The 22,613-nt window shown below is 38.0% G+C and overlaps 1 protein-coding gene across 1 annotated transcript in view; it reads right to left on the bottom strand.

Moving 5' to 3' along the window:
• Positions 1 to 511: 511 nt before the first annotated feature.
• XYLT1 (xylosyltransferase 1) overlaps positions 512 to 22,613 on the bottom strand; it is a 281,468-nt gene continuing 259,366 nt past the window's right edge. Inside the window, exons 9-11 of the mRNA XM_063430321.1 lie at positions 20,459 to 20,654; positions 13,698 to 14,031; positions 512 to 1,814 (exon numbers count right to left, since the gene is read on the bottom strand). Of these exons, the coding sequence (XP_063286391.1) occupies positions 1,492 to 1,814; positions 13,698 to 14,031; positions 20,459 to 20,654 (853 nt within the window). The 3' untranslated portion in view covers positions 512 to 1,491. The remainder of the gene's footprint in view (positions 1,815 to 13,697; positions 14,032 to 20,458; positions 20,655 to 22,613) is intronic.

Raw genomic sequence — 22,613 nt, 5'->3', positions numbered from 1 at the left:
ACCTTTTAGAATTAGATGAATAACGTATCACATTGTTGATATTGTCCATAATGGGAGTATGGTATTTGTATGGGAAAAAAAGAGGCTTACACTTAACTGAGCTTTTTGACTCTTAGCTCTGGCAGTGAATGGGGTTCAGAGTTTACGTTCTGGAAGCCCAAACTGAACTGGGAAATGTAATACTGTCTGCAGAGGTGGAAACATCAATAACGGCAAAAGGAAGACATCTCTCTTGGGTCCTTTATTGTGAAATTGCTCTCATTTCCGTGGGTGACTTTAAAGGTAGTGTAAATTTTGTGTTTGTACTATACAATTTGTTATTTTATTTCCTCGTGTTCAAATAATGAAATTTTCAATTCTTACAATTTGTAGTACATCTCTACAATTTCACAGCCTTTAACTAACAGGCAACTGTAAAATGAATTATATATATATATTTTCACCGCAGTCATGAACTTGGTATTGAAAAAAAAGAAAAGAATGCAATGCACTGAAAAGCATTCGGGTCAGAAAAATGTTTATGCATGCGCGTGTTTGTGTGTGTGATGTTTAGTCTAAGAAATGCAATAGGTGTCTAGCTGTGAATTGTGCATTCAAAGCATCATTGGAATGTCATGAAATTATTATAGACTTGTATCAAATGTCTTTGCATATGGCATTTGATCAAATCTAAAAAATTATACAAATATAGAAAATATAAATAACACATACCTTTTTGTTAGCTCTTTAAATGGACATACGACAGTTGTATTTTACACCTAGTTTATATACCCTGGAAGGGGCAGTAAGTGCTATTAATAGTTCATGGGGCAGAACAGAGCAATATGCTATTTTAAAATAGTTTGCTCACACCTTAGGCACTTAGAGAGTTATCGCACTGCTTAAGTACCTGCTTAATGATGTTTTAACTACAATGCACTTATGATGGCAAACATGTATTAGCTAAATTATAGATATCTTCATTCCTTAACCCCTAGATACCAGAAATTTGGGCAACACCTCCGAGATTACTTTGGCAAAACTGGGATTACTTAAAGGCCACATTTAAATATAATTTCTTATAACGAAATTATTTTATTTAAAAAAAAAAAATGACTGATGAATGTGCTATAATATTTAAACAAATGCTAAACTACACAAAAGTAGAAAAATAGAAGACATTTGTGCAAACAATACAGGGGCTTCTTATTGTTTATGTGAAAAATAGTTGGAATCTTTTGAACATTAAAGCCCTTGGTCAGTCAATACTGTTAAGGAGGTGCCATTTATAGATAAAGAATTACCACTGCAAGTCTGAAAACTGTAGCCACCAGAGGCAACTGGGTAGCTCTTCTGAAGCAACCCCATTCATTGCCAGAGGGTTGAAGGACCTTATTCTTTTACCATTTAAGCAAAAATCCATTCATTATCTAGGAAACCTTAATTTGGATTGGTATGACAAATGATTAATTTCCCTTTTATATCCTGCTCCATTAAAGGGTGTACTAGATGCTACCTCAACCGTCCATCATGTTTCACAAGGCCAAGTTCTGATTTAGGGTCAGGACTTAATGAACTCCATGCTGTCTGGGCGCAGGCTTGCATTACTGGACAGGAGGATGGTCCGGTGGCACAGATGTCTACTGCTGACCACAAGTTATCAACCAAGCTGTCCACCCAGTTTTCCAGCTTTGGCCCTAAAAGGGCTGCATTCTTCTTTGCTTCCTCTACTTGAGCAGTATTTATGGGTATGTTTAAAACAGGATTTAGACCTTGGAAGCTCTGTTCCATGTATGCATTTTTCGGAGGCCCACCATGAAACTTGCTCAGCTCCTCTGGAAAGATGAAAACAAAAAACACATATTAAAACTTCACATTATTAAAAATAAATATCCATTATGCCAAAATGTAGTGTTCTACCTATATTCTCAAATTACTTGAACAGCTAAGATTCAACTTAAAGGACACATCCCCCCCCAATCATTCAAATACAATTCCGTGTTAAAAATGAAGTCACCACATTACCCAAGATATATCACAATTGTCCCAAATAACTGTCTTACACATTTTATGTGACTTAGTAGAAATAAATTGCTATGAGATTATATCCATGAAACATAATGGTATGAATCCTAAGAACTCTTCCAACATTAATAAACTTAAGACATTTAAATCGCCCGTTGTAAAACATGTTACATCATGGATATAAAGTACCAAAGTTCTGGTGAAATTAAAGGCAGTAGAAATATATAAATTCCAAATGGGCATAAACAAAGAGGTGCAATCTCTACAATACATAGCTTCTTGACAAAGTGAATAAACCTTAAACAAAAATATTCTTCTTAGATGCCACAAAACCAGATTGTAGTCTGCTATTTGCTATTGGCTCGAAAATTAGAAGTAGGAGGGCACAAATTGCATGGGAGATTCATATTTTCTAATTATCAGGAGTGCATAAAATCTTGTTGTACCATACCAAAGAAGGAAGCACCAACACAACTATCACACATTTGTCTCACTGTAGAATAAACATTTTTATAAATTTAACAGTTTTTGTTAGATCTAACCACACAGATTATGGCTAGCTACAATATTAAGCCAGAGTACAAGGATGACCCGACATAGGTCATTCATCATAACTGTGAAAGTCCTGAGAAGTCCCAGCATGAGTCAAACACTGTCTTCTACAGAGCTGTTCTAGGTAGCTCTTGTAATTAATATCGTTCAGTCTTGGCTCCTGGACATACCGTAACTCATTTGGAGATGCCATTTGAATGACTCTATAAACCTGTTATACTAAATGTAATGTAGTGGGAGCCCTGTCTGAAAATATCACTTTTATGGTTTGTATTATGCCCCCATTGGGTTTATGATCTTACACTTCTGTTATTTTGGTTTGTTTCTCTTATGTGTTATTTTTTCAAGGGTCCTCTTATCCACGCTGTTCTCTGTTCTCCTCTCTATCTTGTGCCTCTGTTTTTTCATTATCACTCTGCTCTACGGAATAAATGGGTGTCTCTTTATAAGTGTATCCACTGTACCCATAGTGCCAGGGCTGCAATCAGTGATACATAGCAGCATAATTATCGGACCCATGGTGCCCAAACGTCTTACTTCTAAAATGGGAAAACACCCTTGATGGCAGTTTTAAACATTTCACATCAGCAAAGATAATATACCCAGGAACTCCCTAATGTTTTGCTGAATGTCTCGGACATTTTCCAAGTCTATGCTGGATGCCCAAACCAATAGAGTGGTAGGGTCAAAGTACCTTTAAATTACTTCCTGGCTTTTATAACATATACTGTATATCTATACAGCCTGAAGTAATACTCTGGAATTAATTCTTCTAACAGTGTTACAAATTAATAGAGCGCTTTTAAGAAATCTATCTATTCATCAGCTTTTCCAGCTAAATAAGTTATTTGAAAAGCATCCTAAAATAAATCATCTATGCCTAGACCAATTAACATGTCAGTATTTTTTGTAATTTAAAACTCAATAACATGTCTGCAATCAAAACAACCTTTCGCCGAATATTTTAAGTTAATAATTACTCTTTGCACCGCTAGCTTCCCTTTCATAGCAACCTCTGAAAAGTATTCACTTTCTCTGACTTCAAAAGATTTGGTTCAGAATGAATAGGAAATAGGAAAGCTTTTAAAAATGTTAAAACAAGTAGTATTTAATTAATTTATAACAGGGATAACTAAACTTTTGCACACTTGCTGTTTTAGACCGAATACCCTATGATGCTCCTCTAGCATCTCACTGAAGATCACGGGCAAGGTAGTCAACAGGAGTCGGAGTGATAAAAGCTTCTATCATTGATTTAAAATGTCTGCATGGCTTTTCTTTGCATTCACTTTGCATAAACTAGGTCAGGTAGGACGACACGTAAATAGATGGTATATGGTTCCTAGCAAAATCAAAAAGTTTAATATTTCAGGTGACTCCATTTGCTGGAGATGTAATATGGAGTGCGGGAACTATCTACATATATGGTGGGACTGTGGGTATATACAGAAGTTTTGGAAAATGATCCTATCTAAGATAAAATTTATTACCGCCATTGAACTACCGTTGGTACCACAGATATGCCTTTTACAATTGGATATTTCCCAGGTTAGTTACAACTCACCCCCGGTTATCTTGCATATACTCTTGGCGGCGAAACTTTCTATTGCAAGGTACTGGAAAATGGCGCTGGTGCCATCCTGGCCAATAGTTAAGGAACAAATTAAATACCAATTGAAAATGGAAGCTGGGTTAAATAGAAAATATCAAGATCGCTATAACTCCTGGTTAGCGAGGTTAGATGATTGTCGCTGACTTACAGATAAATGTCCTGAATTTTTTGGGCCTAAGCTGAGACTGATATTTATATTAAGTGGGACCATATATGACCAATTGTTGTTTTGTCTTGTTGCGTTTTTTTTTTTCTTTTTTGTTTTTGCTGGATGCATGTCGTTGTCTGTGAGTCTGTTTTCTGTGGGATCTCTAGACAAATATAGGGCTCTGCTAAGTGTAAATATGTTATTTCAACCCTTTGTACTTAAAAGAAATTTTATCGATATTTTCGACTCACTGTATAACGATATGTATGTGTATGTGTTGTTTTTTATTCTTACTCTGAGAAATCTCTGTTTTGTAAAGGAAAAAAAAAGGAAAAAAAAGGAGAGGATATCTCCGAATAAAGATTATAAATTTAAAACATGTCTGCAATCAAAACAACCTTTCGCCGAATATTTTAAGTTAATAATTACTCTTTGCACCGCTAGCTTCCCTTTCATAGCAACCTCTGAAAAGTATTCACTTTCTACGACTTCAAAAGATTTGGTTCAGAATGAATAGGAAATAGGAAAGCTTTTAAAAATGTTAAAACAAGTAGTATTTAATTCATTTATAACAGGGATAACTAAACTTTTGCACACTTGCTGTTTTAGACCGAATACCCTATGATGCTCCTCTAGCATCTCACTGAAGATCACGGGCAAGGTAGTCAACAGGAGTCGGAGTGATAAAAGCTTCTATCATTGATTTAAAATGTCTGCATGGCTTTTCTTTGCATTCACTTTGCATAAACTAGGTCAGGTAGGACGACACGCGCTTGGTTCATGATAAAGTTCAATGGAAAAATCCTTACTTAAGTCCAAAATTTGCATGTATGATACTGGAACAGGTAGAGGCACGGCCAACGTGGAGACATGCTAGTAATGACATTCATGTCACCGGTGACACTAGCACATCCACCAAGTGTTCTTATCTAGGAGAGACAGTTCATATTTTAGACCCAACAACCTCTGTCCCTCTTTTCTGTCCTAACATCCCTCTTTTTTAGGAGCTCCATATTGTTGGTGTGTCTGACTGAATGTATAACAGAGCTCCACAGCAATAATACTCACAGTAATGTGCCTTTAAAGTACAATAAATCAGTCTGTGTAAATAAGATACATTGTTATTGTTCTAAACTACATTTTAGTTGCATAGATTTTTATTAGTAAGTCACCTAAGATTTTCCTGGGTGCACCACCACTCAAATCCCTAAAATTAAAGTGTCCCTCTTTATACATCCAAAATGGTGGGAGGTGTGCACTTGCAATTGAAAGCAGATGCCCTGCAATGCCCCACATTACTGCGCATGTTCATAGCACTGGTGAGTTGTCTTCTATTGTTGGAACTAGCCTGGAGAAAGCACTGGACTTTAAAGGGACATTTTTCCGGCGACACAAGATCAGAACTTTAATGGCCATGTCAAAACACAAGCATTTTGGGCATTATCTGTAAATAACCACTGAAAAAAATGGGCCACCATTTTAACAACTATTATTCCAACATTTGTGCTGTTTAAATTATATTTTGTTATGTGTTACATCTCAATAAACAGCAGCAGTCTGGGATTTAGACTAGGGTTAGGCAACCTTCGGCATTGCAGATGTTGTGGACTGCATCTCCTATAATGTTCTTAGAGCCATAATGCTGGCAACATATCAGGGAAGCCAAACGTTACTTACACCTGATTTAGGCATTTTAAAGTTCTGTTCATAAGGGGGACAATGACAAAACATCACTCCTGTTTCTTGGTGTTACCTGACTGGCAAACCCTGAAAATGACTTATTTCAGTAAAGACTTTATGTGAAATTTAAGTAGGGATTTTTCGCAAAATAAAAGAACATTAAGAGATGCAAGTTGATTTGATCCTGACTACACAGCTGCGATATCAGTGTGAAATTATCTATATGTAAAAACAATCTAGATCACCTATCATCAACGCAGTAGTGAATTTGATTCTTACGTTTTACTCTGATCTTGAATAGGGTATTTTTACTTAACATGGTGATAAACTTAAAGGGACACTATAGTCACCTGTGCAACTACATGTATCGCTGGCCCTACAGTGTTAACACGATCATCAAGCCCCCCTGGGCCCATCATGCCTCCATAAATGTAGTACAAATCTTACTGTATTCAAGCCAGAAGCTGTAAATCTGCATGCTGTTAGACTCAGAAAAACAAGCAGTCTGCTGACATCATCAGAAGTGGTGGCCTGATCCAATCACAATGCTTCCCCATAGGATTGGCTGAGACTGACAAAGAGGCAGATCAGGGGCAGAGCCAGCATTATTCAAACACAGCCCTGGCCAATCAGCATCTCCTCATAGAGATGAATTGAATCAATGAATCTCTATGAGGAAAGTTCAGTGTCTGCATGCAGTGGGAGGAGATACTTAATCACAGGATGCTTGTGCACAGCAGATCTGAGTGGATGGAGGCATATTATGCCTCCATCAACTCAGAAGTCCCTCTGGTTCACTCTGAGTGACTGCAACTGGAGGTGTTCCTAGCTTTCAATGTAAATACTGTATTTTCTCAGAAAATACAGTGTTTAGATGAGAAAGGCTGCAATGAGCTATAGTTCTCACCTGAACATCCTCATTAAGCTGAAGTTGTTCAGGTGACTATAGTGTCCCTTTAAAACCACATTGCAAATTTCAGCCTATATAGTCAATTTGTAAAATACAAATGTGAGCTTTCTTTACTACTCAGCCTTTTTAGCCCCACATTTGCAGATTAGCTTTAAATACAACACAGTACACTATTTGTTATAAAATAACTTTTTAAAATTGAAGGATCTAGCATATTTCGATCAATATATACGTTGTACTAAAACATGCACCATCAAGTGCTTAACTCTAAGACAAGTCAAAATGTGTTTAATATATCTCTTTAAATATAGCTACGGAGATAAAGGTTATTTTCCATAACCCAATATACCTATTTAAATAAGATCCTGTATATGAAGTGTAAAATTTAGAAAGATATTGGTGAAATACAGAGGCTCACTTACATTAAACACAGCACACAGACTAAATCATTCACTTATTTTGAGATTTCACTGGGGTGTGAAGTCTTCTTCCTTATAAACGTCCATGCTTTGCCTTCAATTCTCCATTCATTTGCAAGTTCCTGGCTCACCATTAAACTGTCAGTTTTGCAAACAGTCCAAAATATACATCAGCCAGTGCTTAAAAAAATGTCTCAATCAACCTCTCTCTGAGAATCGGCACTGTTTATCTTATGACATCATGGAATGGTCAGTCTTATATACCTACATTCATAGTCAAACTGAGAACTTTCCTTTCATACATATTGGGCGCAATTAAGCAAAGAGGGAATAAAGGCATCTATTTAACAGCCCGTTCTACCAGTAAGACCTTGTGGGTAGCATTAAAGGATACGTACAAATTCATATGAATACTCTGCCGTTAGCAAAGTATCTCAAACGGAGCAGATTTGTAATTAAATTTTAGGGTATGTTAGAATTGTTCTGTGTTACATTTTACATACATTTATTATACTGAAGGGCATATAATTTGAAAAGCAAATAACATTGAAATAAAAAATAAAAAAATAAAAAAACAAGAAGAAGAAAATATGACGAAAACACAAAAGACAGGAGAATGGTATTATAAATAAACATATTTAACTCCAGGACATACTTGAATACAAGAGAAATATGAATGTATTATTCTGGTCAAACATGTAATAAATAAACAATACAATAAACGTAGCAACAAGTAAATGCTGTCCTTCTCTAAGTTTAATCCCAGCTAATTGTATGCATATAAAACATACAGAGAACTGGCAAAATATTTGAAACAGAGAATTAGTATAAGTTACTTATTATTTTTTTATTATTATTTGTATACTTTCATTATTCTTACATGAAAAAAATATATACTTTAATATTTTTATTATGTATCAATTTCTTCCATTTAACATAAATGTTTTTAAGTTAGGTAGTGAATGATGGGTAAAATTGGCTTTGTATTATTCCCCATAATGCACAGGTTGATTAGCAACATTCACATGGTTATTTACTAGTGAGAATTCCAAGTGCATTTCAAATTTCAGGCCAAAGTAGACAATACGAAAGCATGGCTGAGTAGACAAAATGAAAGCATGTCTGACTTTTTCCAGTTCGGCTAGTTTGATCTGAAATTTGAAATTGATTTTGAATTCACTGTGAATTCTCCCTTTAGTGAATAACCCTGTCAGTGTTGCAATATACATATCCCATCTACCCTAAAATAAGTTGAAATTATACTACCAGCCAGGGGAGAGCTGGACATTTTTGGCCGAGGGGGCAAAAATAAATGAATGGGCTTTGCTTTTGTTATTATTAATATTATTATTGCCATTTATATAGCACCAACAGATTCCGTAGCGCTTTACAATATTATGAGAGGGGGGGTGTAACTATAACTAGGACAATTACAAGAAAACTTACAGGAACAATAGGTTGAAGAGGACCCTGCTCAAACAAGCTTACAGTCTCATAAAATAGATCTCAGTATCAATGATCCTAATTACGAGAGAGAGAGAGAGAGAGAGAGAGAGAAGGCACCCAAACACATTTGATAGATGGTGCCTTCTGAATTTTGAAGGTATGGTGACATATATCCTGTGCATGCCTAAGACACACCTAATGTGTTTCCTACTCCATTAACAACGACAAGTAGCATGTGTTATGAATGTCATAATCACTGTCTCCTCACACCCTGCGGTCAGTTTCAGAGACCTCCAGGAACATTATACATACCTGTAGTAGCTTGGCAGCCTAGTAAGCCTCAGTTACTGCAGTAATTATCCCAGTAGACCAGTGGAGGGCAGGAACCCCTGCACAATCCCACACAGTGTTGGCTAGCAAAAGCCTTGTACAATTTTTGCCTGCTGCTTTACTAGTGTAAAACTAGTGCCAACACACAGTCGCATACCAACACACCTCCGGCTATTTTAATTTTCAAAAGAAAGGCTTGAAGTTGTAGTGCAAAACCCCTTTGAAAATGGCCCGATGGAGGTGGGGGGAGAGTTCAATTGCCCCATTGAAGGCCTTCCCATGATCCCAGCCAGGGGCTGCTTTATGAACCTACCTTCATTTTACTCCACCAGCCCTCACCTGTTTGTCAGCCCTCTCTTGTTAGTGAAATGTCTGTCAGGACAGGAGCTGAGGTGACAGAAACAGCATGATTCTGTCTCCTCAGCTTCTATCCCAAGATTCCATTTACAAGAAAAGGGTTAAATTACTGGCAGCAGTTTTAAATAGAAGCTGCTGTTCAACAGTATAACTCCTATCACTAGGATAGATACAAATTATTAATGAAACATGTATTACGGGGAAACAATTTCCACCCATTGTACAGCGCTACAGAATTTGCTGGTGCTACATAAATAATACAATAAATAATAATATAAAGGTTCTGGAGATCTCATAATAAACCATAAGACTGGAGGTCAATTGTTATTACTTTTCCCTAATACACGCTTCAGCATTATGTATTTTTTACATTACATGATTTTAAAAATGCATGGTTAGGGTTAAGTCTAGGGCTAGGGTTCGGATTAGAGCAGATTTAGAGTCCCTTTAAGTTATGTCAACCAATCTCTACAGCTCCATCTATGTGTAGGGTGGCAAGGACCGAGAAACTCGGAGTATGATGAGTATGGTTGTTGCAGATAAGAGTGACCCTTTAATCGATATATATATGTGCAAAAAGAGTAATTTTAATTTAAAGTAAGCACATCCACGATCTATTAATAAAGAAATGTTGCTGTAGGTGACAGAACCACTTATAAAAAAAAAAGCTTCAAGCTGCGCATTTGGTAATGGCAATATTATTTCCTATACTTGTGGTACAATCATAAGACTTTGAAAGTGCCCTTCTCTGTCACCTTTATGTGAAAGGGTTTTAATGTCAGGTAGGATAGAACACCTTATTAATTGTTTACAACCTCAGATTCTGAAAGATGAATAATTTTCTAGTTCTGATAATAAGTCTAAGTCAGGCAGAAAGTCCTTTGAGGGAAACAGGAAATAAAGCTTGTTTTGCTATAAAAAATTAATTTAAAAAAAAGCCTTTAAATCTACTGTTATTATGCAATATTTACCAGTTGGGGCTCCTGTTAAGGAAGATTAGTATTGCATTAGCTCACAGCGGTTCACTAAATATGCTCACAGTGCATAAAACAAGTTTGATGAAAACCCAAAAATCAACTGGGTGAAATAGTAGGAATTAAAAGGGAAAGTATAATTATTAATAAAATACATTTATTGTAAAGGTTTGCCTGCTGGACACAATTATTATAGTCCCAGTGCTAGGAAACGAATCACTAAATCCTTATGAAACCGCATAAATTTATTTAAAACTAGGTATCTCCAACTCTGGCTTCCTAAATGTTGGTGGCCTACAACTCACAGAATTATTTTAATGCAATAGATGGCTAGAGAATCATGGGAGTTGTAGTTCAGGACTATTGTGTGTAACAGGTAGAGCATTATTTGTGTTAATAAGTGTGACAGTTCGTTCTAGCTTATATCTGGATGATAACGGTGATGATGGAATTTTATCACAGGTTCTAAAAATGTCTCTTTTAGAGGAAACAAACTCGTTTTCCTGGCACTATAGTGCCCTGAGGGTGCTTCCACCCTCAGGGTCCCACTCCCGCCGGGCTGAAGGGTGAGGAAGGGGTTAATCCCTCACCTTTTTTCCAGCGCTGGGCTCCCTCGGCGCTGGGACCCTCCTCCCTCTTCTGATGTAATCGGCTGAATGCGCATGCGCGGCAAGAGCCATGCGCGGCAAGAGCCACGTGCGCATTCAGCCAGTCCATAGGAATGCATTCTCAATGCTTTCCTATGGGCGCTGGCGTCTTCTCACTGTGAAAATCACAGTGAGAAGCGCGGAAGCGCCTCTTGCGGCTGTCAATGAGACAGCCACTAGAGGCTGCATTAACCCATAGGGAAACAACAGTTTACTGCAAAAAGGGTTAATCCTAGATGGACCTGGCACCCAGACCACTTCATTAAGCTGAAGTGGTCGGGGTGCCTATAGTGGTCCTTTAAGTAAAGTGCTTTAAAAGCAAAGAAACAAAAACACGTCAATTTTCTTCTCTGTATATTCCAAGAGATTTTTGCACTTTCACAGTTATGTCTCACCAACTAAGAATACTGTCTAACTATTCTGTGCATACTCTGCCTCACTTTATACAAAAAGATAAAAGTGCAGTGAAAGAACACTAGAAACATGGAATGAGCACTGCAAAAAGTAATGCAAAAGAAAAACACAACGGAAAATACACAAAAGTAATAAATAGTGGAAAAGACAATGAGAACTGATCTATATCTGTATCTAAGCTTGTTTACTAAGATTTACAGCGCCAACAAATGATGCAGCGTTGTACAAAAGAAGCGCTATATAAATAATTGTAATGGTATATCTATACATATCTATATACACTGCGTGCAGAATTATTAGGCAAATGAGTATTTTGACCACATCATCCTCTTTATGCATGTTGTCTTACTCCAAGCTGTATAGGCTCGAAAGCCTACTACCAATTAAGCATATTAGGTGATGTGCATCTCTGTAATGAGAAGGGGTGTGGTCTAATGACATCAACACCCTATATCAGGTGTGCATAATTATTAGGCAACCTCCTTTCCTTTGGCAAAATGGGTCAAAAGAAGGACTTGACAGGCTCAGAAAAGTTAAAAATAGTGAGATATCTTGCAGAGGGATGCAGCACTCTTAAAATTGCAAAGCTTCTGAAGCGTGATCATCGAACAATCAAGCGTTTCATTCAAAATAGTCAACAGGGTCGCAAGAAGCGTGTGGAGAAACCAAAGCGCAAAATAACTGCCCATGAACTGAGAAAAGTCAAGCGTGCAGCTGCCAAGATGCCACTTGCCACCAGTTTGGCCATATTTCAGAGCTGCAACATCACTGGAGTGCCCGAAAGCACAAGGTGTGCAATACTCAGAGACATGGCCAAGGTAAGAAAGGCTGAAAGACGACCACCACTGAACAAGACACACAAGCTGAAACGTCAAGACTGGGCCAAGAAATATCTCAAGACTGATTTTTCTAAGGTTTTATGGACTTATGAAATGAGAGTGAGTCTTGGTGGGCCAGATGGATGGATTGGTAAAGGGCAGAGAGCTCCAGTCCGACTCAGACGCCAGCAAGGTGGAGGTGGAGTACTGGTTTGGGCTGGTATCATCAAAGATGAGCTTGTGGGGCCTTTTCGGGTTGAGGATGGAGTCAAGTTCAACTCCCAGTTTCTGGAAGACACCTTCTTCAAGCAGTGGTACAGGAAGAAGTCTGCATCCTTCAAGAAAAACATGATTTTCATGCAGGACAATGCTCCATCACATGCGTCCAAGTACTCCACAGCGTGGCTGGCAAGAAAGGGTATAAAAGAAGTAAATCTAATGACATGGCCTCCTTGTTCACCTGATCTGAACCCCATTGAGAACCTGTGGTCCATCATCAAATGTGAGATTTACAAGGAGGGAAAACAGTACACCTCTCTGAACAGTGTCTGGGAGGCTGTGGTTGCTGCTGCACGCAATGTTGATGGTGAACAGATCAAAACACTGACAGAATCCATGGATGGCAGGCTTTTGAGTGTCCTTGCAAACAAAGGTGGCTATATTGGTCACTGATTTGTTTTTGTTATGTTTTTGAATGTCAGAAATGTATATTTGTGAATGTTGAGATGTTATATTGGTTTCACTGGTAAAAATAAATAATTGAAATGGGTATATATTTGTTTTTTGTTAAGTTGCCTAATAATTATGCACAGTAATAGTCACCTGCACACACAGATATCCCCCTAAAATAGCTATAACTAAAAACAAACTAAAAACTACTTCCAAAAATGTTCAGCTTTGATATTAATGAGTTTTTTGGGTTCATTGAGAACATGGTTGTTGTTCAATAATAAAATTAATCCTCAAAAATACAACTTGCCTAATAATTCTGCACTCCCTGTATACTGGGTACTTGCAACCTGGATCAAGCCTCCAAAGCCATTTTCAGAAACATTTTAGTCAAACTACTTTTTTTTTTTTTTTTAAATATGAATTGACGTTGAATGGATGTTTATCACTTGTGAATATTTACATTTTTCTTTTTTAATCCAGGCTTTAGCAATTCTGATAATGTCTAATTACATTGACTATAATTGACTAAAGTTGAGTTTTTCTGCTAGTGTTTAACAAGCCCCACACTTCCCAATTTTCCATTTCCTCTGAAAGTGTATAGGTGCCTAAGACACTAAATGACTGGTCACAAAAAAAAAGAAAGAACCATTTAAAAAAAAAACAACCAATTTTCAGAATGCTTAAATTTATTAAAAGCCATTAAAGGAAACTTACCATGCTTGATTGGCTGCCGATTGGAGTAAGTAAGTGGGGTAATCAAAAATTTGGTTTCTGCTACAGGGACCCAATGGTGAAGAATTCGAATAGTCCAGATCCCAGGTCTCAGAGGAAGGTTTAGAGGAGGTTTATAGTGAGTATATTCTGCAGTGGATTCAATGAGAATATCATAAGTAGCTGCGATGACATGAATGGGGTCAATCCACACCACGGTGACTGTTATATTGGGTCCTTTTCCCCACTTCTGCATAGCAATTGGCTCATCCATGGGCCCCATAACACCACCAAAATTACGAAATATTCTTTCTTTGGCATCCCACTCGGTGCCAACCTGAAACACAGAGAGAGTGCTTAAAATGTAACAAATGTAAAATAAACATTATTCTATTTGGAGTTATCATAGGTTTGCAGTTAAAGGGACATACTAAGCAACATAATCATTACAGTCATGTTTCGTAGAGTGTTTGGGCACGTCACACTGTCCTGTTTGATTGGCAGGCAGCCTGGCATACATTAATCCCAGGCTGACCTGCCAGTTCTTTGGGAGGTCCCACCCCCCCATTCTGGGCTACTCCCAATCCCCCACCCTCCTTTAGGTGGAACCAGTGACAAGATACACAACTCTGGCCAGCTTTCTGAAATCCCGAGCACCCACTTCCCGATTCATGGAATGACACTTGAACACAAACTGCCCAGAACAATTACAGTCATAACAGCTTGTAAAATAGCTAATTTATAATACAAATCTGTAATCCTGGCACTTCAGTACCCCCTGCCTCCCCCGCCATTATAATAAAGGGTTAAACACCCTTTATTTACTTACTCAACCCTGTGCTGGCGTCCCTCGACAAGCGGGCGCTAATCTGCATGCACGGCGAGTGATGCACACATTAGGAATTGAATCAGTCAGTAGACTCTGGAACTGCAATGTTTTACATTGCAGCACTAAGTGTAATAGGGACACGGTACCCAGACCACTTTAATGAGCTGAAGTGGTCTGAATGCCTTTAGTGTCCCTTTAACGATCTACTGGGGCCAAGCTTAACCAACCAAATCCTGAAACTAAGCTCAAGCAGGAAATGTAAATAAAGAAAATGTCATATTTAAGGCTAAAAAATCTGCTATGTTTTAAGTTCAATAACTTTAGCCACGAATTAGAAATTCACTTTGAATTCTCACTTTAGTAAATAAGCATATCTAGTAAGCATGTATGTAGGTATGTTGCACAGAATACATATAGATTTGGAAATTCAGGACTATAATTATATTAACAGCATTTAAAGCTACTTGTATAGACACAGGTGCTTTGAGCTTGTCACTATCATGAATATATCTACACATTCTGTAACAGCTAAACTAGAGGGGTCTAAGGGAGATTTTTTCCAAATCAGCAATTCTAGTCTACATTTTGCCAATACGATTTCAATTTGCTATAATTTGGAGTTCAGTAAGTAATTTTTTAATTTATATTTTAGTCAGACCATCTGATTGGCGCAGTGCTGTGTATAGCACTGCATGTGTACCAGCCTCCTGGGAACGCATTGGATGGGCTGAGATTATCGACCTTGATGATCTCAGCTAAAGAGGCAGAGGTTGCCTAAGGAGACCAGTGTGGAGAGGGAAAAAAAATACATAAACTCCCTTTTTTTTTTTAACCCTGACAGCGCTGGCCCGGTCACATATGTGGTGACTTGGATACTATAGGAAGTATTTCTAGCGCTATAGTGCTCCTTTAAGATTCCTTTTTAAAGTTGCACCTCTCAATAGTATTTAATATAACACTTTTACGGAAAATATTATGAATATCAAAGTGTTTTCTTCTGACAATGGAATATAGTCCCAAGATAACATCTTTCACAGACACATGCGCCTAACAGATAGGAATCTACAAATCCCACTATCTACATATCTGACTACTGTCTGCACACAGGGCTTTGTCACAGATGTATAGTGTGGAAGAGACGATACTAATCAGGTTTGCGTGATCATCTGAAGTTCCATTATATGAAGTGTGGGGTTGAAATCTGCACTGGTCTAATAACAGATATGGGCTTTTCTTGTGATCATGAACTAATAGTTATCCTTGGGAATTTAACATTTACTATCTAACAGCACAGCACGGCTATACAATGCAGAAACTCACTGTATACAATGTAGAAAACTACACTGGTAGAAAATGAATGCATAATGGGAATATCAACGAGTCAGATAGCACGATCCTGAGATCGGCATTCATACTGAGATCCTGAGAATGATGTAAAAGCTGTAAGATTCTGTTCCACAACCTGTGCATTACAACATATGATGATTGTGCCACCTTATCTCTTGTCTTGATTGTTAAATGAGAGCAGGTAAGGTTCTTGACAGGTCTCAAAAAATGCCATTCGGCCTATAGTTAGACATGTCAGTTTTAAGGGCCCTTATTATTTGCATGGTTTTTGGTTTTCAAATATAATTGCCTAAGGCTAATTACTGGAAGGCTGATAAAGGCAGAGGAGGACTTTTTTGTTTTTAAAGCAGCCCAGATAGTAAGGGATTGACGTCTTCCTGGTTTGGGGTTAGAAGGTTTTTATAGGATATGCTCATTGAATATGTATTCGTAAAGACATCTACTTTAACTCTACAAGCACAAAATACGAGTCTTGACAGCATTCCTTGTAGTGTGTGTGTGTGTGTGTTTTTTTTATTTAGATTAAACTGTCCTGTGTTTGATACGGCCATTTAATTTCTCCGTTCTGCTTTGACTGAGTTCTCAGTGTCAGTGCAGTGAGACAAGTACTCATTGCTCTCTCGACACAGAGAATGACTGGCGTTCACTAAATCAGAGGGAATTTACCTTATTTTACATTGCGTGTGGTTTTATCCATGTGATGCAGGTGATTGTGGGTCAGACCCAGATATGGGATTCTAATGCAAAGACAGTTTGCTCTAAAGCCTAGAGTAAAATATAAATTATACAATGTCTAACAATCTTGAGGAGTCAAGCATAATGAGGATGGAATACTGCAAGGAAACAAAATGCAGAGGAAAGACCCGTCCTATTGATGACGATGTGCACTGTTGTGAAACTCTCTTCTTTCATCTATGAGAACAAGAGGATGGCACCTACATTCAGTTTCAAATGAAAGACTTGGCTCATCAACTAGACATCACACCTTAATCTCCCTCACTCATACTCATCCCCTCGCTTTCTCTATCACATCACTAGTTCTATTTCAGCACATGAAATGTATACTTAAGGGACTGTATGTACTGTAACTGCATCATCTCATTGAAGTAGTTATAGTGTCAGGAGTCCACTGGTGCTGTCCTTCCATTCAGAATTACACGACTTTTAATGTGTTAACGCTAACTGAGAGTTACCAGAAGCCTATTCCCTCTGTGCTGTCTGAGAGTGTCAGCTGACTGCTATATCAGCACCCCACTGCTGATATGAATTGGTATGGCTAGAAGGAAGTGTGTTATGTCTGTCTTAGCACTACCTCTAGTAGAGGCCAGGCAGTGAGTGGCCAGGGATGCAATTGATTGGCTTAGAGTGGTCAGCTGATGCTCTAAGTCAAATAGGAGCTCCCCATTGATAAAAAGCATTTTTTTTTTATCAATGAAGAGGAACTGATTGGCTAAGAGCATCAGCTGACCACTCTAAACCAATCAGGGGCGCCCCTGCCCGGTGGAACTTCGCTTTTCCTGTAACCTGAGATTCAGAGGCCAGATGCTGCTTCAGGGACCTGCAGATCGCCGCTGGAGGCATACTTTGTGGTTAAACCCTTAAGGTTAGTGGGGCCTTTTAGCACCATAACAACTTAATTTAGTTGAACTTGTTATGGTGAAAGGAGTGTCCCACTAATATTAAACTGCTCAAAAATGGTTTAACACAGAATGAAGGGACAGTGCCAGAGGATTCCAGGCACAATAACCAATCCAAGGAGACAAAATGGTTATAGTGCCTACAGTGTCCTTTTAAAGGAAGACCCCAGTACCCTAAAGCACTACAGTATGCTATTCAAAAGAAAACATTGACCCTTTAACAATTTATGCAGTCCTCTCCCCCAGCTTATTAACATGAATAATTCAAGATACACATTTAAAAATGGTAAATTCATAAATTAAAGCAGAGATGCTGCTAAAGGCTGAGAATTGTGAGCATTTTAGTCCAACAACACCTGCAAGGCCAAGGTTGTACACCTCTGATCTAAAAAAAAAACAGGAAAGAAAGCAAAAATAAACTAATAAACAAAAGCTGTGATAACTTATCACTTCAGGGAATTAAAAGTCAACTAGCAGACACTTTGATAAACAGCGCTAACCAAGCATTAATCTCCTTAATGGGACATTAATGTCTGGGATTTGCCACACACACCAAAAGTCGGAGTTCTACATTGGTCTTTCTTAATTGCCCAATCATGATTGCCATTTATTATGTTAGTCACATTGATAGAAAAAGAATGCACCCTATTAATTTTAAAGTAGAACAGAGTACAAAGGCCTCATATTTTATTTATTTATTTCCCCCACTTGTTCTAAATTTTACCTACTTTTCCTCTTTTTTTTTCTGCATATTTATATGGTTACAAAATTAAAAAAAACAAAGGTATTTAACAAGCCGTATATGACAGTATAAGAATCCAAGAGTGCCTCTGTGTTCTTTGTACAAGTATTTTGACACCGGTTTAACTGATTAAATAGTAATTTGTGATATTCTAAAACATATAGTTTGCAATAATAATTTTCTATGCATCTAGACTATGCGCAATATATCTGCTCATCATTTTAGGGCAGCAATGGGACATGTCCTGGTCTGTCCAAGATCGGTTGGAGTTACATTCCCCAGAAGCAGTTGCTATTTATGGAGAGTCTCACGCTATGAATAGTCACAGTCCTGATTTAGCTGCTCTTTCCTGCATGTAAAGGAACCCTATATTTGTGCATGATAGCCCACTTCGCTAACCACAATAAGCTGCTACCAGTATTGCAGCTATGGAGTAGGGAAGGAGAGGTTGCGTTCAGTGTCAATAAAAGCCACCAATCATGAGGAATGAGATGGTTTGTCATGTTGGACACAAAATCGGACATGGAAATGGGTGGAATCAATATTCTCTCCATACCTCCAGTCATACCCCATGAAATCAAAGTGTCCATCTTTGGCCATTTGACATGTTGGGAGATATGTGATTATCCCATAAACTGGTATAACCACTTAAAGGAACACTCGTTAGGAATACAAACATGTATTCTTAGCGCTACAGTATTACGCTAGATATATGGATTATTGCCTCCTTCCCCATCCATGAACCTATTAAATAAATAGATTAACATACCCAATAGGTAATAATCTCATACAGATTCAAGCATCACTAAGGGGAACGCTCAGTGTCTTCGTGCAGTGGAAACGACATACATTGGTCCTGCATAAATTGCAAGACCGCAACCAGGAAGCCCCTCTAGTAACAGACTGACAGCCTCTAGAGGTGGTCATAGGAGGCAATGTAAGCACAGCCTTTTCTCTGAACAGACAGTGTTTACATTGCCAAGGCTGCAGGGACATCCTTTTTCCTCCAGAACCACTACATTGAAGGACAACTAACACACGTTTGTATTCATAATGCTTTTGCGTCCCTGTCCCTTTCTTGATAGGTCCCCCCCCCAATCAATCAATGCTTTCCTAAGGGGGCTGCAGTCATATGATCATGTTTTACATGGTTGCTGCAGCAGGAAGTGCCTCTAGTGGCTGTCAGTATGACACTGGAGATATGTTTAACCCTGCAATGTAACTGCAAAACTGCAATAATTACATTTCAGGGTTAAACGTACAGGACTCCTGCACCCAGGTCACAGATTGAGATGAAGTGGTGGCCTGGGTGACGTTGGTAGTCCTTTAAGCTGTAGTGGTCCTGGTACTTAAACTGGCTTACACATTGAACTGGTGTTACACTGCAATCTATTATCACATTTTGTAACAGAATCCCATTATTTTACATAACACAGGTGATTGCTGTATTGTGTATGTTGTATTAGTCACTGCTAACAGTGCGCATGTTCTGTTATATATGTGTGGTGTGTGTGTAATTTTTTTGTCTCTGACCCCCCTTGTCACCTCATCCAAGGTGGCCGATGGACTGTTAGATACAATTTCAATCAGTTTAACTTTCTATATCTCGTCAGGGTGCTCCTGAACATTGGTCAGGATACTATTTCAGAATGTTATAAATGCTAAAACAAAAAACTACGAATATATATTACATATTGCAAGGAATATATCACTGCTTCATAAAAACATAAAATAAAAGGCAGCTGTATTTCCCCAGAGATATTGCCTTCCAAGCACATGTGCAAAACAACATTTATTTGCAAAATTCTATGCATGAATACATTTTTATGTCACTGTATTGTGCTATTTAAAACTTTCCTCCTTGAGGCAACTATTAGGTTAGATTACTAGAATATATATCTAAGAATAGCTATACTTTATCTCCACTTATTTAAGAGACAGTGTCATAAACTGTTAATGGTACAAATGATTCAATGGCAACTTTTGCATATTCGGTGGTAGCTTATAAATATTTAACTCCGTCAACTCGGGAATCCATTGAAGCAATGTTCCCAGGCAAATTAAACCAGTTGATATAAAGCACTTTGTATATGTCGTTGTAGAGTAGGGAAAAGGCTGAAAGTTCTGGAAGGACAGTAAAAAGTACAATTTACCGAATAAAAAACGCAAAAAACTCATTTTTTTTTATTTTTTGGGGGGGGAAACTCACCTCGGAAAACTGCAGCCTTCCAAAATCACTTGTGGGATTAGCAATCTTAAAAACTTTCTTTGGCATTATCCAAGTCTCCAATGTCTCCAGCTTATTGACAGCAAGATTAGTGGCATGATGTTTAATGAGAAAGCCCTGAAACCGATCAGCGAGGAAATAAAGATGGACTGATACTGGGTGGCCCATGGGAAAGTACCTGAAATAAAAGATTGAAGAGAAACTGAATGTCTGAAAGGGAAAAAGTCAAAAGCTCTTTTAGCTCGTTAGTTGGCTATTGTCACTTGGGTGATTGCTATACCTGGGAACTTATAACAGTAACTGAATGTGGGACCACACAGTACATTAAAGGGTCTATTCACTAAACAGCTAGCTGTGGTGAGATAAGAAATTGGGCAATACAATATATGGGTGGCAAATATTCTCTAAATCAGTCCAGTTTCCTATTACATTCTAAATGTTGCAAGACGGCTCACCAACATTAACCGCTTACATACGATCTGGAATTCAAAGTGGATTGCAAAATTTAGGCAAAAATAAGCCAAATTGTCAGTTGTGTTCTGTCTGGCAATACTGGCCAAAACCTTCTAATTCTAATTTGAGTTTATATTAAATAGCAGATAATTTACACTCAAGTGTAATCCTGGCGGTGGATCAAAAAAAACTACAGTGGTTATGGTGCCAGGAGTTCCCCAGTGGTGCAGGTCTTAGCTTACTTGCTGACAGCGATCGGCTGATGATCTCAGCCAATGACCTAGCCCAGCAGGAGAGCGAGTAACAGCTCCTACTTAAAATTTCCGGCTCTCTATGGGATGTAGTGGAGCCAGGGAGATGTGATAGGAAAAGTGAAACCATTCTAAAATTATATGACTACTTACAATAGGGGTAAGGAGCTGTAGTGGTTATGGTGCTTGGAGTGTTCCTTTAAGACATTTTAATAGATCCTACATGGGATCCTAACTGCAATGTTACATCTATGGTGTGCAGTGCTGAGTTACACGTGCTAATTTGAAATACTATGTTATCTCAGTGTAAGTAGAGGGGCTGGGCCTTGTGTGCTGCTTTTTCTCAAAATGCTGTAAAACTGATGGGACTAAGCAGAAGATTCCTTGCACCATAACTAGTACAAAAAGCTGTTGTCCCTTTAAGTTTCTACTATCACTTCCCCGAGTGACAGAGGGACACTATCTGATAGGCTTCAATAACTTTAAATGCAAGAAATTAATTAAATAATTCTAGCTTACCAGTTCTAGAGCAAACCTCTGATATGGTTCCATTAGGCCAGCAACATGTATTACCAAGGTATGGAAAGAACTACAGTATCTCACAAAAGTGAGTATACCCCTCACATTTTTGTAAATATTTTATTATAGCTTTTCATGTGACAACATTGAAAACATGGCACCATGCTACAATGTAAAGTAGTAAGTGTACAGCCAGTATAACAGTGTACATTTTCTGTCCCCTCAAAATAACTCAACACACAGCCATTAATGTCTAAACCGTTGGCAACACTATGGCTGTGTGTTGAGTTATTTTGAGGGGACAGCAAATTTACACTATTATACAGGCTGTACACTTCCTACTTTACATTGTAGCAGAGTGTCATTTCTTCAGTGTTGTCACATGAAAAGATATAATAAAATATTTACAAAAATGTGAGGGGTGTACTCACTTTTGTGAGATACTGAACTTTTAATGAAATATGATTGCTTGTTTAATATGTTGCTGAAATGTGCTTGAGCTGCCATTGTCGCAACCCGCAGCCTCAATATAGTTCATGGAAGAGCAAGTATGTTTAAGTAAAACCTAAAGGGAAACACAAAGTACCTTGAATATAACAGATATTTAAGTGGTTATGGTCATAGGAGTCAAGACGACTGACAAAAAATGTAAGAATTCTGAATTTCCTAAACCCACCCTTTACTTTTAAATGTTATAATAAGCAGGATTCTTTTTCTCATTATCTGTTGTTGTTTGTATGGCGCAGAGGAGCTGTAAGCACTTGAGTGCAGGAGGATTTAGCCATGGTCATTTGCTGAAATACTTTTGGTACGATGAAATCATAATTAACCTATTCAGCACCGCAAAACTGATACAGACCCCCTATGTAAAATTGGCATAATTGAAATGGTTAACATGATTAAAAAGAATGATG

The sequence above is a fragment of the Pelobates fuscus genome, chromosome 8, assembly GCF_036172605.1.
Source record: "Pelobates fuscus isolate aPelFus1 chromosome 8, aPelFus1.pri, whole genome shotgun sequence".
Taxonomy (NCBI): Eukaryota; Metazoa; Chordata; class Amphibia; order Anura; family Pelobatidae; genus Pelobates; species Pelobates fuscus.
The sequence above is the reverse complement of the archived record's forward strand: the minus strand, read 5'-3'. Positions and strand labels throughout refer to the sequence as shown.